Source organism: Aegilops tauschii, chromosome 7 (assembly GCF_002575655.3).
Source record: "Aegilops tauschii subsp. strangulata cultivar AL8/78 chromosome 7, Aet v6.0, whole genome shotgun sequence".
In the NCBI taxonomy this organism is placed as follows: Eukaryota; Viridiplantae; Streptophyta; class Magnoliopsida; order Poales; family Poaceae; genus Aegilops; species Aegilops tauschii.
Window position 1 is genome coordinate 559,595,609 of NC_053041.3, and position 15,176 is coordinate 559,610,784.

The following is a 15,176-nucleotide window of genomic DNA, read 5'->3' on the forward strand; positions in this document are numbered from 1 at the left end:
ACCGACGGCGAGGGCGACCGGCGGTGAGGAGGCGAGGCGAGGCGGTCGGCGCGTGCTGGGGTGTCGACGCGCACGAGGGGGCCCGTCCTTTTCCCGTGCGGGAGGTTGAAGAAGGAGGTGAGGGGAGGAAGGGATCTGACGATGCAGGGGACCAGATCTGACGGCTGGGGCTGGACCAGCCCAACCGTTGGGCCGGTGCGCCGGCGCAGATCACTGCGCTAAGGACAACACGCTAGCTACTAGCTGCTAGTACTGTACGATAAGGAGTACTAAACTTTGTCACGTTATCTACTATAAATACTAACTCTACCATGACTCGGCTAAGACCACGTGCACAAATCTGACTCAAATTGCCACTGACATTGCACGGACATAGCTCAAGATTACTCTTAACACTCCCCGTCTCTCCATCGACGGTGCACCTCGCCTTCATCTTCCAGAAAAACCGACCGCGCCATTGTCATTTCCGCGCAACTTACCCATACCAAACGTGCTAGCGAGCTGTCTCTTTGCCATAGTAGTGTGGTAGCACACACGTACCCGCAGCATGTGCACGGTTCTCAGCTCTTACCATACAGACAAGACGCTCGTGAAATCGTTGCACCGGCCAGTACCAAAGGAGTGGTCCGGTTGTTTTCAGATTCCAAATCGACGGCGCCACCCGTGCCAATACTAGGTGGCGGCCATGACTGGCACGCGATTGATGCATGCATGTCTACGCGGCAACGATGGAGACAAGGCATGCAGATTGCATGTGACCCGTCCACGTCCACCGGTCCACACCAGCTGCCCAGCCGTGCAGTACTCCACATGGATGATGGAGCCGACGCTGGATCCATCACCCACCCACCGGCTCGTCGGCTACGGGTACAAGTACGTGAAACGTGAGTGCACCGGCCGTGCTAACTAGCTGGCCTGCTTCGCGTGAGTTCATCCATCCATCCGTCCACCATGGCCTCCGACCGCCTCGCCGCCCTCAAGGCCTTCGACGAGACCAAGGCCGGCGTGAAGGGCCTCGTGGACGCCGGCGTCAAGGCCGTCCCGGACATCTTCCGCCACCCTCCGGACCCACTCTCCCCGTGCACCAAGGTCGCCGCAATCCCGGTCGTCGACCTCTCGGGCCCACGCTCTGAGGTGGTCGCCGCGGTGAGGGAGGCGGCGCGGACGGCGGGCTTCTTCCAGCTGGTGAACCACGGCGTGCCGGAGGCGGCCATGTCGGGGATGCTGGCGGCGGTGCGGCGGTTCAACGAGGAGCCCGCGGAGGCCAAGGCGCCCTACTACACGCGGGACGCCGCGCGGCGCGTGCGCTACAACTGCAACGCCGACCTCTTCCGGACCATGGTGGGCAAGTGGCGCGACACCATCTACATGGACGACGTGGACCGGCTGGCGGCGGGCGAGGAGGAGGAGGTCCTCCCGCCGGCGTGCAGGGGCGTCGCGCCCAAGTACACGGCGCAGGTGCGGATGCTGGGGCGCGCGCTCTTCGAGCTGCTGTCGGAGGCCCTGGGCGTGCGGCGCGGGTACCTGGCGGAGGAGGCCGGCTGCCTGGAGACGCTCAGCGTTGCCGGCCACTACTACCCGGCGTGCCCGGAGCCGCACCTGACGCTGGGCGCCGTCAGGCACAACGACCCCGGCTTCCTCACCGTGCTGCTCCAGGACGGCGTCGGCGGCCTCCAGGTGCTCACGGACGTCGAGGACGGCGAAGGGAACGTGTCCGCCGCGTGGGCCGACGTGCCGGCGGTGCCGGGGGCGCTGGTGGTGAACGTCGGCGACTTCCTGCAGCTGGTGTCCAACGACAGGTTCAGGAGCGTCGCGCACCGCGTGGTGGCCAACAGCGTGGGGCCCCGGATGTCGGTGGCGTGCTTCTTCAGGGCCAAGGGAGCGACCGTGTGCGCCCCGGTGGCCATGGACGGGGGTGGCCCGCCGCGCTACCGGACCGTCACGGCGGAGGAGCTGCTCCGCTCGTCCGGGAAGCAGAACGGGCTCCGCGACGTGAGGCTCTAGCTGGCGAGCCTCAAGAAAGCAGAGAGCAGAGACGAGGCGTGAATGCTTATTGGAACATGGTGATGAAATGCTTGTCGATGAAGTTGTAGCCTTGCATGAATTTGCTCATCTTTGTCTGAATAAAAAACAATTTGCTTATCTGCTCATGCAAGCAAAATTGTTCATGACTTTGGAGCTTTGCATGAGTTTGCTTATCTGTTCATGCAAGAAAAAATGTTCATGGAAGAAGCGAACTTTGCTGACCGATGCCCTGAAACCATACAAGAGCTTAAATTGCTGACGAAGTAAGAAATAGTAGAAGAGATGACGCGGCCCATTCCGCAGATGAGGCTGTCTTCATGCGTTGTGTGCTCCCGTACTTCGTCAGTTTTTCCTTGCTTTGTGACTTGTGACTAGTACTAGTAGAGCAAACTTGAAAATATATTTACAAAGTTATAATTAATGGGTTTGCTAAAACTCTGCCGATCGAGATTTAACCAAGTCTCAGTCTACTGCATAGCCGTTAGATCTTTGCATGAAGATTTGTCCTGGACTGGGCACCGTTCAACGGACCTCCAACATTTTGTACCACTGTTTGCAACATATCTTCCTACCGGTTGCAGCATCTGTCTTACTGATTCTAGTGTCTCACAGGACACTAACATCTGCCCTCGTCGACTGTAGCACCCATCGGTCACAACATCCGCCATTGATAGTTGCGGGCTTGCAGCATATAGTCCCAATGGTTGTAGCGTCTGTTGTGTTGCTTGTAGCCTGCTTGCAACATTTTTTGTCGCTGGTTGAAGCATCCGTCTTGCTGGTTGTAACATCTCATCTTACCGACACAACATCTGCCCTCTTCGATTGTAGCACGTCATCCCATCAGTCACAACATTCGCCAGTAGTGGTTGCAGCATATAGTCACAACGATTGTAGCGTCTGTTGTCTTGCTTGCAGCATGCTTGCAACATTTTTTTTTGGTTGTAGCATCTAGCCGTGCCACTCGTAATACTACATCTATGATGATGTCACTCGACTGGGACTTCGTTAAGTCTCAGTCGACTGAGTTATAAACACACCGATTAATTAATTACGATGTTTCATTGATCAATGTATATATGTTTGTAAGTGGCTTGGATCAACGTGTGCTTGAAGGTCCCCCACGCCACAACCAACTCACGAATCATTTTCCTCTTCCTCACAAGGAGCAACTCAAGCAACTACGGTTCCATGCCTCCTGCTTGTAGCGTAGAGCCCATCAACATCAGAAATCCAATTCGAATTTTTATATCCTTCAAGCACAGCAGGGTGCCCCAAATACGGAATTCCATAACTTATAGTACCTCCTAGATAGCGCAAGACCCTTTCTAGTGCATGCCAATGGTCGTCACCTGGGTAGGACATGAACCTACTCAATTTCTCACAGCAAAAAATATATTTGGCCTTGTTGCGCTAGCTAAGTACATGAATGAACTGACAATTTGAGAGTATCTTAATTGATCTCTCATTTCTTCCTTGTGCTTTCGGAGTGTCACACTAGGATCATAACATGTTGGAGAAGGTTTGGTATCCATAAAACTGAAATAGCACAAGGCCTTCCCAACATAGTGAGATTGCGTTAGAGTAATTCCACTCTCATCCTTTATCAGTTTGATGTTTAGAATCACATCAACTTCTCTCAGATCTTTTGTATCAAAGTTCTTTGATAGAAACGACTTGACCTCATTGATCACATCAATGTTTGTACCAAAAAGCAGTATGTCATCCACATATAAACATAATATGACACCATCGCCCTCGCCATGATGATAGTAAACACACCTATCAGCCTCATTAATGACAAATCTTGCACAAGTGAAAGTTCTCTCAAACTTCTCATACCACTACTTAAGAGCCTGTTTCAGACCATACAAAGATTTTAACAACTTGCACACCTTTCTCTCTTTACCCTTTACAACAAACCCATATGGTTGATCCATGTAGTTTTCCTCTCCGAGCTCTCCATTTATGGAAGTTGTCTTTATGTGCATTTGATGAACAATAAGCGTCCGCGGACAGTGACCGGTCACCCCTCAAAAAACTCATTCCACGCCTGGATACCTCAAATCCACATTATTACATGCAACGTGAAACCTAATCTACACGGAGCTCGTCCGGTTCCGCTCCTCACTCGCCCGGCTCTGCCCTGGCCATGTTCAGCGGCCAGTTGCGCTCCTCAGAGTGTTGGGCCGGTCGCCGGCAAGGTAGGGTAGGGCATGGGACACGAGCTGGCTCACGGGACTCAAGGCCCCGCCGTCTCCCATGCCCTACTCTTCCTTGTCGGAGACCGGAACCCGAACGATGTCGGTGGACGTCAGGTCGATGATGGATCTGTCAGGGGACAAGCCGCCGATGTCCACCATGATGCGGTTGCGGTGCCTGGATTGATGCGCCATACGGGGCGCCGAAGAATGCAACTCCGCCTCGCCGACGTCCGCTGCCTCCCGCTGAAGGAAATATGCCCTAGAGGCAATAATAAAGTTGTTATTTTATATTTCCTTACATCATGATAAATGTTTATTATTCATGCTAGAATTGTAGTAACCGGAAACTTGATACATGTGTGGATACATAGACAAAACATAGTGTCCCTAGTAAGCCTCTACTAGACTAGCTCGTTAATCAAAGATGGTTAAGTTTCCTAACCATAGACATGTGTTGTCATTTGATGAACGGGGTCACATCATTATAAGAATGATGTGATGGACAAGACCCACCCGTTAGCTTAGCATGTTTATCGTTCAGTTTTATTGCTATTGCTTTCTTCATGTCAAATACATATTCCTTCGACTATGAGATTATGCAACTCCCGGATATCGGAGGAATACCTTGTATGCTATCAAATGTCAGAACGTAACTGGGTGATTATAAAGATCCTCTATAGGTATCTCTGAAGGTGTTTGTTGGGTTGGCATAGATCGAGATTAGGATTTGTCACTCCGAGTATCGGAGAGGTATCTCTGGGCCCTCTCGGTAATACACATCATAAGAAGCCTTGCAAGCAATGTGACTAATGAGTTAGTTGCAGATGATGTATTACATAACGAGTAGAGAGACTTGCCGGTAATGAGATTGAACTAGGTATGAAGATACCGACGATCGAATCTCGGGCAAGTAACATACCGATGACAAAGGGAATAACGTATGTTGTCATTACGGTACGACCGATAAAGATCTTCGTAGAATATGTGGGAACCAATATGAGCATCCAGGTTCCGGCTGTTGGTTATTGACCGAAGAGGTGTCTCAGTCATGTCTACATAGTTCTCGAACCCATAGGGTCCGCACGCTTAACGTTCGATGATGATTTTGTATTATATGAGTTATGTGATTTGGTGACTAAATGTTATTCGGAGTCCCGGATGAGATCACAGACATGACGAGGAGTCTCGAAATGGTCGAGATGTAAAGATTCATATATACACTACTAGGAAAAAGGCTACTAGCAGCGCGGATACCCGCGCTACTAGTATCGCGCTACAGCTAATAGTTAGTAGTAGCGTGGGTTAAACCCGCGCTACTACTAACTTTATTAGTAGTAGCGTGTGCCACCCACGCTACTGCTATTATGTACACGCGCTACTACTAATGAAATAGTAGTAGTGTGGGTAAACAACCAACGCTACTAGTATCCTATATACTAGTAACGCTCAGTTTCCTCCCCACGCTACTACTAACTTATTAGAAATTTAAAAAATAAACCAGTACACATCATTACAAATACAAGATTTATAATAAACTGGCATTAGAACACATCCAGTAAGAGCATACATAATTGACATGGGCTCCTATTTCATGGTTAACTGGACATTGAAGCCAATAAACGAGCCAAAACCCCATCATTATGCATTGGTACTCACGATTGACCACTTCAAAGAACATGCAAGTATGTATGTCATTAACAATTGCAAACATAAGTTTCTTTTACTACAGTTGTTGCATCTACTATCACACAGTTCCTCATTCTACCTGTTCTCACTCCAATAATAAGAAAAAGGAAAAGGAAAAATAGAGATAATCTGCTGCAATTGCACTTCAGTGTCATGGATTCAGTCTGCCGCTTCAACATCTCATTATCCTGCGGCAATGGAATTTTACCCAAAATTACCTTTTGCAACTCTTCAAATCTCTTCGTTGAAGCAGACAGTGAGGTCTTAACCTACAAACAAAGATTGTCCCATAAGCATTGCAGACTTCAATCATGGGAGAATATAAGAGTGTACAAGGCATATACAGAGAATGGAACCAACCTTTAAAAGTTCATCTTGTAGCTCCCTATTTTTGGCCAATTCAGTGTCATATTGTGCGTATCTGTGATAACCTCGAGGTAAGATCTCTGCACAAACCTTCCCACTCTGTTGCTATCTTCTACGTATGAATGAAAACAGACTTACTTGTCAGAGAAGCAAATGTGAAAGTTGATTACAACATGTATGCTAAGTCGCTAACCCATAGAGACAACTAGACCAAATGTGAAAACTTCCCATGTTGTCGAGGAAGTATATGAGCACCCCTTGAAACATTAATTAGCATGTACTTGACACAAACAAACTTGTACAGGAAAAAAATAACACTTTCGAATTTAATAGGCTTCAAAGATTGCAAGGAAGGCATACTGATGAGCTGCAATGCGATCTTCAATGTTCAACTTGTACAGCTATGCTCCTGCAGTGCAACCCCTAGCTCACTGTGGCTTCACAACATCTGACATTGTATAGGACGTTTTTTAGCAAAGGGTGAAATTGCATACATATGCATCTCAAATCATATGTAGTATGTGTCTAGTCATCCTACGATTGCCTGAGCTTAGAACTGCATTTCTTATAAAAGCTTTAGACATGTTCAGGAAACACATGTAGGAGATGACAAGTGTACAGATCACCCATTTTTATAGGTTCAAAGACAGATAACAAAAATTAACTAGAAAGAGTTAGATGATAGCGAAGCTTAAAGCTGCAGAAAGAAACATTAGATATACACACACTACTAGGGAAAACCCTAGCAGTAGCGCGGGTATTTTGCCTATCAGTAGCGCGGGACGACGCGCTACTGATAAGGTGCTACAGCTAACGTGTAGCAGTAGCGCCTGTCGTCCCTCGCTACTGCTATGCATAGCTAGCAGTAGCGAGCTTTAGTGCAGAGCGCTGCTGCTAATATATGCAACGCTTTTTAGCAGGAAGCGCTACTGGTAAGGGAGCGCTACTGCTAACTTTGTTCCCCTCGCTACTGCTAGTTTTACTAGTTTCTGTTTCTTTTCTGCATATTTGTTTTGTATTTGAATAGGCTTTATACAATAATCTTTAGCATGTCATACACATACAAATGTAATCATAGCATATACATACAAATAGTCTCATCAAATCATGTCATCATCATAATCATCATCCAACACAAAATGGATTCTCGTCATCATATCAAAAATAGCGATACAAGTCTCGAATACTTGCAACTACATTGTCATCCATCTAAACAATGATATACGCGAGAAGAGCTATCACTTTGAGTGAGAGCGGAACTATGTAGTACATGAGTTCGTATCCCTCTCTCGCATTAGCGTGAACCTAAACTAACTATTGCCTGTCGCTCGGAAACCGGAAACCGGTACACCTGGGCCTAACACTCCGGCCACTCATCGTATATATACTCCTGGCATAGCACTTCTTCGCCATCGATGATCTATGCACCTGCATCGTCACATGAGTCGATGATATGCAACATATATAGTTGAGCAACAGAAAGAGGCAGACTTGGCAAAAATAGAAGCAACATATCATAAGCATAAATAACAAAGTTGATCGTACCCAAAATTCCCTAACTAGAGTGACACTACAGGAAACAGGTAATTTGCCGTCTGTGAGCCACAGACAGCAAAGACCTAAATCCAGACGGCAAAGATTTTGCCGTCAGGAAGCAGACGGCAAAGTCATACGGCAAAGATAAGTCGGCAAAGAATATTTTGCCGTCAGCTTTTCATCGAACAGACGGCAAAGATTTTGCCATCAGCCAAACTGTGAATTTGCCATCTGCCACAAAAATAGCAGACGGCAAAGAACTTTTCTTTGCTGTCAGTCAAATAGTGTGCTTTGCCGTCAGTCAGATTAAACTAAAGACGGCAAAGTTTGTTTGTTTTTTTTTTTTTTAAAGACGCCGGAGCAGAGCATCTCGCCCAACAACCATTTTTTAGAGGAAAAGAGCACAAGAGGTCCGGCTCCATTACATAGCAAAGAAACCAAATTGTCTTACACAGTAACAAATCAGCACGCGGAGGACAGCCCCACCGCTGCCCCAGCAAAGACTACAAGCCTAAATGACAGAATTAAAAACTAAGATCAACTAAGGACGCACACCCAAAAGGGGACAACGACACTAGTAAAGCAGCAAACTCATACAGAACCAAATCAGATTGAGGCGGAGCTCGCCGGAACTGAGCTGCTCGCCCAACAACGCCGAGAGGGCCGCGTCGCGCATCGTCATGGTCAACGTCTGGTCATGCCCTATTGTTGTTTGGCGGCCGTGTAGGAGGGAGGACGAGCCGCGGAAGAGAGGAGGGTGGAGCTTCACGCAGCGCTGGCGAGCTGGCGGAGCTTCACGTGGCGGAGACGGAGGAGCTTCTCGCGGCGGCGCCGGAGTTGAACGCGGCGGCGGCGGCGGTGCTGCACGCTGACGATGATGGACAGGCAGGCGAGGGGCGCGGTGCTGGAAGGACGAACGAGCGGCGTGGAGTGCGGCTTCTCGGGGATGGGCGGGCGCGGCGCCGGCTGGACGAGCGACGGGCGCGGAGCCGGCTGCTCGGGGACGGGCGGGCGCGGCGCCAGCCGGACGAGCGACGGGCGCGGAGCCGGCTGCTGGGGACGGGCGGGCGCGGCGCCGGCCGGATGAGCGACGGGCGCGGAGCCAGCTGCTCGGGGACGGGCGGGCGCGGCGCCGGTCGGAGGAGCGACGGGCGCGGAGCCGGCTGCTCGGGGACGGGTTGACGGGCAGGTGCTGGCCGGCGGCGTGCGGGTGCTCGAGGATGGGTTGACGGGCAGGTGCTGGCCGGCGGCGTGCGGGCGTGCGGCTGCTCGGGGACGCCGGACAGGCGGGCGGGTGCTGGGAGAGAGGAGGAAGCTGGCCGGCGGCGTGGCTCTGGTCGGGGGAGACGGAGAGAGGAGCAGGAGAGAGGAGGGCGCTGAGGGGATTAGGAGAGAGAGAGGAGATGGGCGCGTGGGGTGTGGGGGTCGTGGGTCGGGGCAGGCCTCATGGGTGGGCCCCTGACCTGTGGGTGGGTGGGTGCGTGTGTCCGACGGCTACGATGGAAGAGGACGTCTGTTTTGGATCTTGCCACGTCACGGATCCGCGTGATCAATCCGCGTGATGTGTTTTCTCTTTGCCGTCTACCAAATAAAATACAGACGGCGAACATCTTACTTTGCCGTCTGCAGAGCAAAAGAACAGACGGCAAAGTCTGTGCCGTCTGTTATTGTTTTGGCAGACGACAAAGTGAGCTGTTTGCCGTTTGTACTTTGTTTGACAGACGGCAAAGTCTATTTCGCCGTTAGTATTTCTTTGCCGTCTGCAGCAGACGGCAAACCTTGTCTTTGCCGTCTGGCCCGACGAAAAGCAGACGGCAAATACGCCTCCTGACGGTAAATTATCTGTTTCCTGTAGTGTGATCGTCGCTAGTCGAGGAGGACGGTTTAATTACATCAAAAATAAAGTTTCGTCGTGCATAACTCAAAGTTTCGTCATACAGAAAGTATGGACTAAACGGACACATTGTCATATATCGACAATCACTCCAACATGTAGTGCCATCCATCCAAGTCACGGAGATAGTCCCCGAGCCTAGTGAAAGGCTTCAGGTCGAGACGCTGAGCGGCTACCCGTGTTCGGACGTCTTCCCGCGACATTTGTCCTTCTTCGTAGAACATCCCTGTTTTTCCGACGACCTACTTCATGATGATTTGGGCAAGTTTGCGCTGGATGTGATAGAACTCAGCTCGAAGTCGATGATCCTCGATATCTCCTAAGTTCTTTGCCCATTGCAGAATATGGGCATCGCCGGATATAGGTGACATGCGAAGGTTCTGGTGATCCCGTCTGTACTCCAGCCTGTGGTGTAGGACATAGAATCCATCATTAAGAGAATCACTCGGTTGCTGGATGCAGCGGAAGTCGGTCTTATGGCCGAAGGCGGGCCTGCCGTCCCTTCTCTTCTCGTCCTTGACCTCTCCACCCCGTGCGCCGTAGTAAAACATAGCACTGTCAAGAACAGACTTGATGTGGGTGTAATCCTATTTGTTAATGTTCTTCGACGAGTCCAAGTAAAGAGCGTGGGAGTATCGGGGGTAGAGGATGATGAGGACGGCGCGCCCGCCGCTGCGCAAAATAAGTACACCTCAAATTAATTAGCCTCCACCGTGCAAATAAATGATTGAAATCGAAGGAAGGATATCCACGCGGATGACTTACAGGGGATGATAAGGCACGAGAATCGCCTCCTTGTCCTTATTGGCGAGCATGAAATTGACCATGTATTCCCTCGCATTTTCACGGTGCTTTGCGCAGACTCCCAAGAAGCCCTCGTGCATGGAGTACGGGTCAGCGACACAGATATGAGGTATCTGCTCAACCCCGATGAGGTAGTTCATGTGCAAGGCATAAAGGCGGACAAACATAAAATCCAGCTTCTTCACGTGAAACATGTCGAATATGTAATCGAATCGAAGGAAGAACTTCTCTGCGGGGAATGTGTCGACGTACGACAATTGCCGCGGAACGTTAACCACGTAGAGTGGGTATCCTGGATCTTTCGAGGCGATGAGGCCTTTCTCTATCCGCAGCACATCGTCATGAAGTCTCCTTAGATCGCTGAATCTGGCCCCTAGCGCTGCTTCAGGTAGGATTGGTTGACTGGGGATATGCCATTTTTCTGCACCGGGGATATCTATACGGTCTTGAACCCGAGGCTGCTGAGGCGGCTGGATATAGAAGCAGCTTTTTTGCCTTTCCTCGATCTCTTCCTAGATTTCTTTACTACCAGAAGGTCGTCCATAATACGTTCATCCTCCGGAGACGGCAATTCAGGCACCGACTCATGACGCTCAAACCCTGAGTAGGCGCCAGTATTGACATACTGTTGAGTGCCATCATCATCCTCATCCTCATCTATGGCGACGGCACCAGCGACTAATGGAGCCTTTTCCTCACCCCCTCCGCTATCGCCCAGCACGACAGCCGACGCTAATTGGGTAGGTGAGGTGTTGATGTTCATACCTAACTGCGTGCTTGTGGGTGTGCTCCCGGCCGCCTCCAGATGAAGCAGACTCTTTGACCACAACAGGACCCACCCATTGCAACAATCACCAAGCCGCCGCGGGGTCTCGTCGTCATCCCCCACTAGTACCAGAGGAGCCAAATTCTCGTGGCCCGGTTTGACACTGGCCACGGAAACCTTGAAGACGTCTGGGGGGATCGGCCGGCTGTGGAACAATAGTTCCTTCGGCTCCATTATCGTCGCCTTCCCCACGTCCACCTTCGGGTCGCCGATGGTGTACAATATGGTGCACGGGGTTTCGTCGGCCTACAAAGAAAAGTCTGCGACGTGAGACATCCGAAAGGCAACGAAAACGTGAGATTATACATTTATTGAAGGGGGCCGGTGTGACAGATACCGTGAGGGCGTCGAGCTCAGCCAAAGACGAAGCACCGCCGAGCACGTCCGGTGCGGGAGCCGGTGCGGGAGCAGGTGCAGCTACAGGTGCTGGTGCAACGCTAGTTGAGCTGCTCCCCAAGAAGTCAGCAAGGGGAAAGTCCGCTGCATTTTTTCTGGATTTTGCCTGCTCCAATTTAAAACGGCCGGAACCAAGGTAGTAGACATATCTACAAGCACGTGTTTTGCGGCAGCTACCGCTGTTGCGACTGTCTCAGATGATTTCTTCTCAACCGCAATCTCAACCTTCTTGTCGATGTTTTCTTCAGTTAACCTCCGTCTTTCCTTTCTCTCCTCCGTGGTCTCACGGTAGTACTTCTTCCACGTGGCGCCGTCTCCGACACCGTGCACGCGTCCATACGACGGTCGAGTCTCCACCGGGAGTCGTTTCAATATGTTCAACGCCCGGTTGAATGGAGTGTCCCACTTGGGCCTCGCCAACGCCTCAGACGGCGAGTCGCTTTCGGCCGCAATCCCGTGCTACTCTCTCTGCAAAAGGCACAAGGATTGCTTACAAATATGACTAACGTGCAGTCGAATTGATCAGAAACTAAAATTACCAGCAGTCTCATGAACTCCGTCGTGACCGCGTTCGTCTCGAAAGCCTTCTTCACTGGGCCCCAACGGTGCCGCGCCCTGAGGACGTCACGCTCCTGCGGGACGGTGAACTCCGTCAAGGGGTCTGGGATGCCCAGACTCGCGTCTTCCGCGTCCTCCTTGGCCCATATGGACCTCTTCCCGCCGTAACCACGGCTTCCGAGGTGGTGGCACCCAATGTTCCTCTGTTGAAGCCCCTTCATGTCCTTCGACTTTTTTTTGGCTGCTTCGGCCTCGCATGCCACCTTGAATATTTCAACGTGCTCTGCCGTGATTGTCGGATTATCCTTTACAATCTCAGAGTAGGGTTCCTTTTTGTTGACGATCCAATATTTCACCCTTGATTTCCAGGCGGCCAACGCGTCGCTAAACTTGGTCATGGCGTGTTTGTTTATCTTCTTCATTGCCGGGTCCTTATCTGGATCTTTATAATCCTTTTCATTCCGGCCCGGGAACAAGAATATCTGGTGCAGCTTCTTTAGGAGGGAGGGCCTCATATTATCTATCTTGTTTAGTTTCTCATCGTTGATGATGGCGGTTGTCCGAATGATGCAGCCTATTTGATTGCCGTAGCACGCGCGCGCTTCCTCGGGCACGTTTGGCTCAAAATTGCCGTCGTCCACCTCCGTGACCACCAGTCTAGTAGTCCTAAGCTTGTTAGGAAGCCTTTGCCTCTTTGCTTTCGGTTCTATACCGGCTCCGCTAGTCTCGGTGCCGGTCTCAGTCTCAGCGCCGGTCTCGATGCTGGTCTCAGTCTCAGCGCCGGTCTCGATGCTGGTCTCAGTCTCAGGGCCGGTCTCAGTCTCAGTGCCGGTCTCGATGTCGGTCTCAGTCTCAGTGACAGGTGGACCCAGCAACATCAACTGTTGATCGTCGGCTTCCCTCAAAAATTCCTCTGCCGCCAGGTACACGTTGTCGCAGTCACTGCTACCTCTTGAGCACTGCGTTGGTTTTCCCTTGAAGAGGAAAGGGTGATGCAGTAGAGCAGCGTAAATATTTCCCTTAGTTTTTGAGAACCAAGGTATCAATCCAGTAGGAGGCCACGCACGAGACCCTCGCACCTACACAAACAAATAAAATCCTCGCAACTAACGCAATAAAGGGGTTGTCAATCCCTTCACGGTCACTTACGAAAGTGAGATCTGATAGATATGATAAGATAATATTTTTGGTATTTTTATGATAAAGATGCAAAGTAAAATAAAAGGCAATAAAAATAGCTATGTGTTGGAAGATTAATATGATGGAAAATAGACCCGGGGCCATAGGATTCACTAGTGGCTTCTCTCGAGAGCATAAGTATTATGGTGGGTAAACAAATTACTGTTGAGCAATTGACAGAATTAAGCATAGTTATGAGAATGTCTAGGTATGATCATGTATATAGGCATCACGTCCGAGACAAGTAGACCGACTCCTGCCTGCATCTACTACTATTACTCCACACATCGACCGCTATCCAGCATGCAACTAGAGTATTAAATTCAAAATAACAAAGTAATGCTTTAAGTAAGATGACATGATGTAGAGGGAGAAACTCATGCAATATGATATAAACCCCATCTTGTTATCCTCGATGGCAACAATACAATATGTGCCTTGCTGCCCCTACTGTTACTGGGAAAGGACACCGCAAGATTGAACCCAAAGCTAAGCACTTCTCCCATTGCAAGAAAGATCAATCTAGTAGGCCAAACCAAACTGATAATTCGAAGAGACTTGCAAAGATAACCAATCATACATAAAAGAATCTAGAGAAGATTCAAATATTGTTCATAGATAAACTTGATCATAAACCCACAATTCATCGGTCTCAACAAACACACCGCAAAAGAACATTACATCGAATAGATCTCTACAAGAGAGGGGGAGAACATTGTATTGAGATCCAAAAAGAGAGAAGAAGCCATCTAGCTAATAACTATGGACCCGAAGGTCTGAGGTTAACTACTCACACATCATCGGAGAGGCTATGGTGTTGATGTAGAAGCCCTCCGTGATCAATGCCCCCTCCGGCGGAGCTCCGGAAAAGGCCCAAGATGGGATCTCACGGGTACAGAAGGTTGCGGCGGTGGAATTAGGTTTTTGGCTCCGTATCTGGTAGTTTGGGGGTACGTAGGTATATATAGGAGGAAGAAGTACGTCGGTGGAGCAACGTTGGCCCCACGAGGGTGGAGGGCGCGCCCGGGGGGTAGGCGCCCCCCTACCTCGTGCCTTCCTGGTTGATGTCTTGATGTAGGGTCCAAGTCCTCTGGATCACGTTCATTCCGAAAATCACGTCCCCGAAGGTTTCATTCCGTTTGGACTCCGTTTGATATTGTTTTTCTGCGAAACTCTGAAATAGGCAAAAAACAACAATTCTGGGCCGGGCCTCCGGTTAATAGGTTAGTCCTAAAAATAATATAAAAGTGTGTAATAAAGCCCAATAATGTCCAAAACAGAATATAATATAGCATGGAACAATCAAAAATTATAGATATGTTGGAGATGTATCAGTCACCAAAACCCTGTCCTTCATCGTTGCTAGCCATGTTTCCTATGATTAAATCTAGTCAATTAAATCTAGACCTAATAAAATGAATAATGACATAAAAAAGGCCTACGCTTTGCAGGAATGTTGCCTCCTTCCCGGTACGGAAAATTTCGGCATGACTTTTGCTAAAAAGTGGACAAATCGAGAACCTGAAATTTGCCGGAACGGAAATGAATCAACATTCCGGCAAAACATAGACCACTCGGCTTCATTCCCTGGAAACAGTGTTCAAATATCCATCTTCGACACCGCAACACATGTCCAAATATACACGAGCAACCACATGTCCTAATATACATGTCCAAATTTCACAAGCTAATTCAAAAACTAAGT

At 49.8% G+C, this 15,176-nt stretch overlaps 1 protein-coding gene across 1 annotated transcript; it reads left to right on the forward strand.

Moving 5' to 3' along the window:
- Positions 1–880: 880 nt before the first annotated feature.
- LOC109773500 (DIBOA-glucoside dioxygenase BX6) lies at positions 881–2,142 on the forward strand. Its single transcript, XM_020332194.4, has one exon. It carries the CDS (start codon positions 952–954, stop codon positions 2,002–2,004), a length of 1,053 nt encoding a protein of 350 aa, XP_020187783.3. The 5' UTR covers positions 881–951; the 3' UTR covers positions 2,005–2,142.
- The last annotated feature ends 13,034 nt before the right edge of the window (positions 2,143–15,176 follow it).

What these genes read in the sequence shown, in the direction of transcription:
- LOC109773500 (XM_020332194.4), top strand. Translation starts at nt 952, where the DNA reads ATGGCCTCCGACCGCCTCGCCGCCCTCAAGGCCTTCGACGAGACCAAG.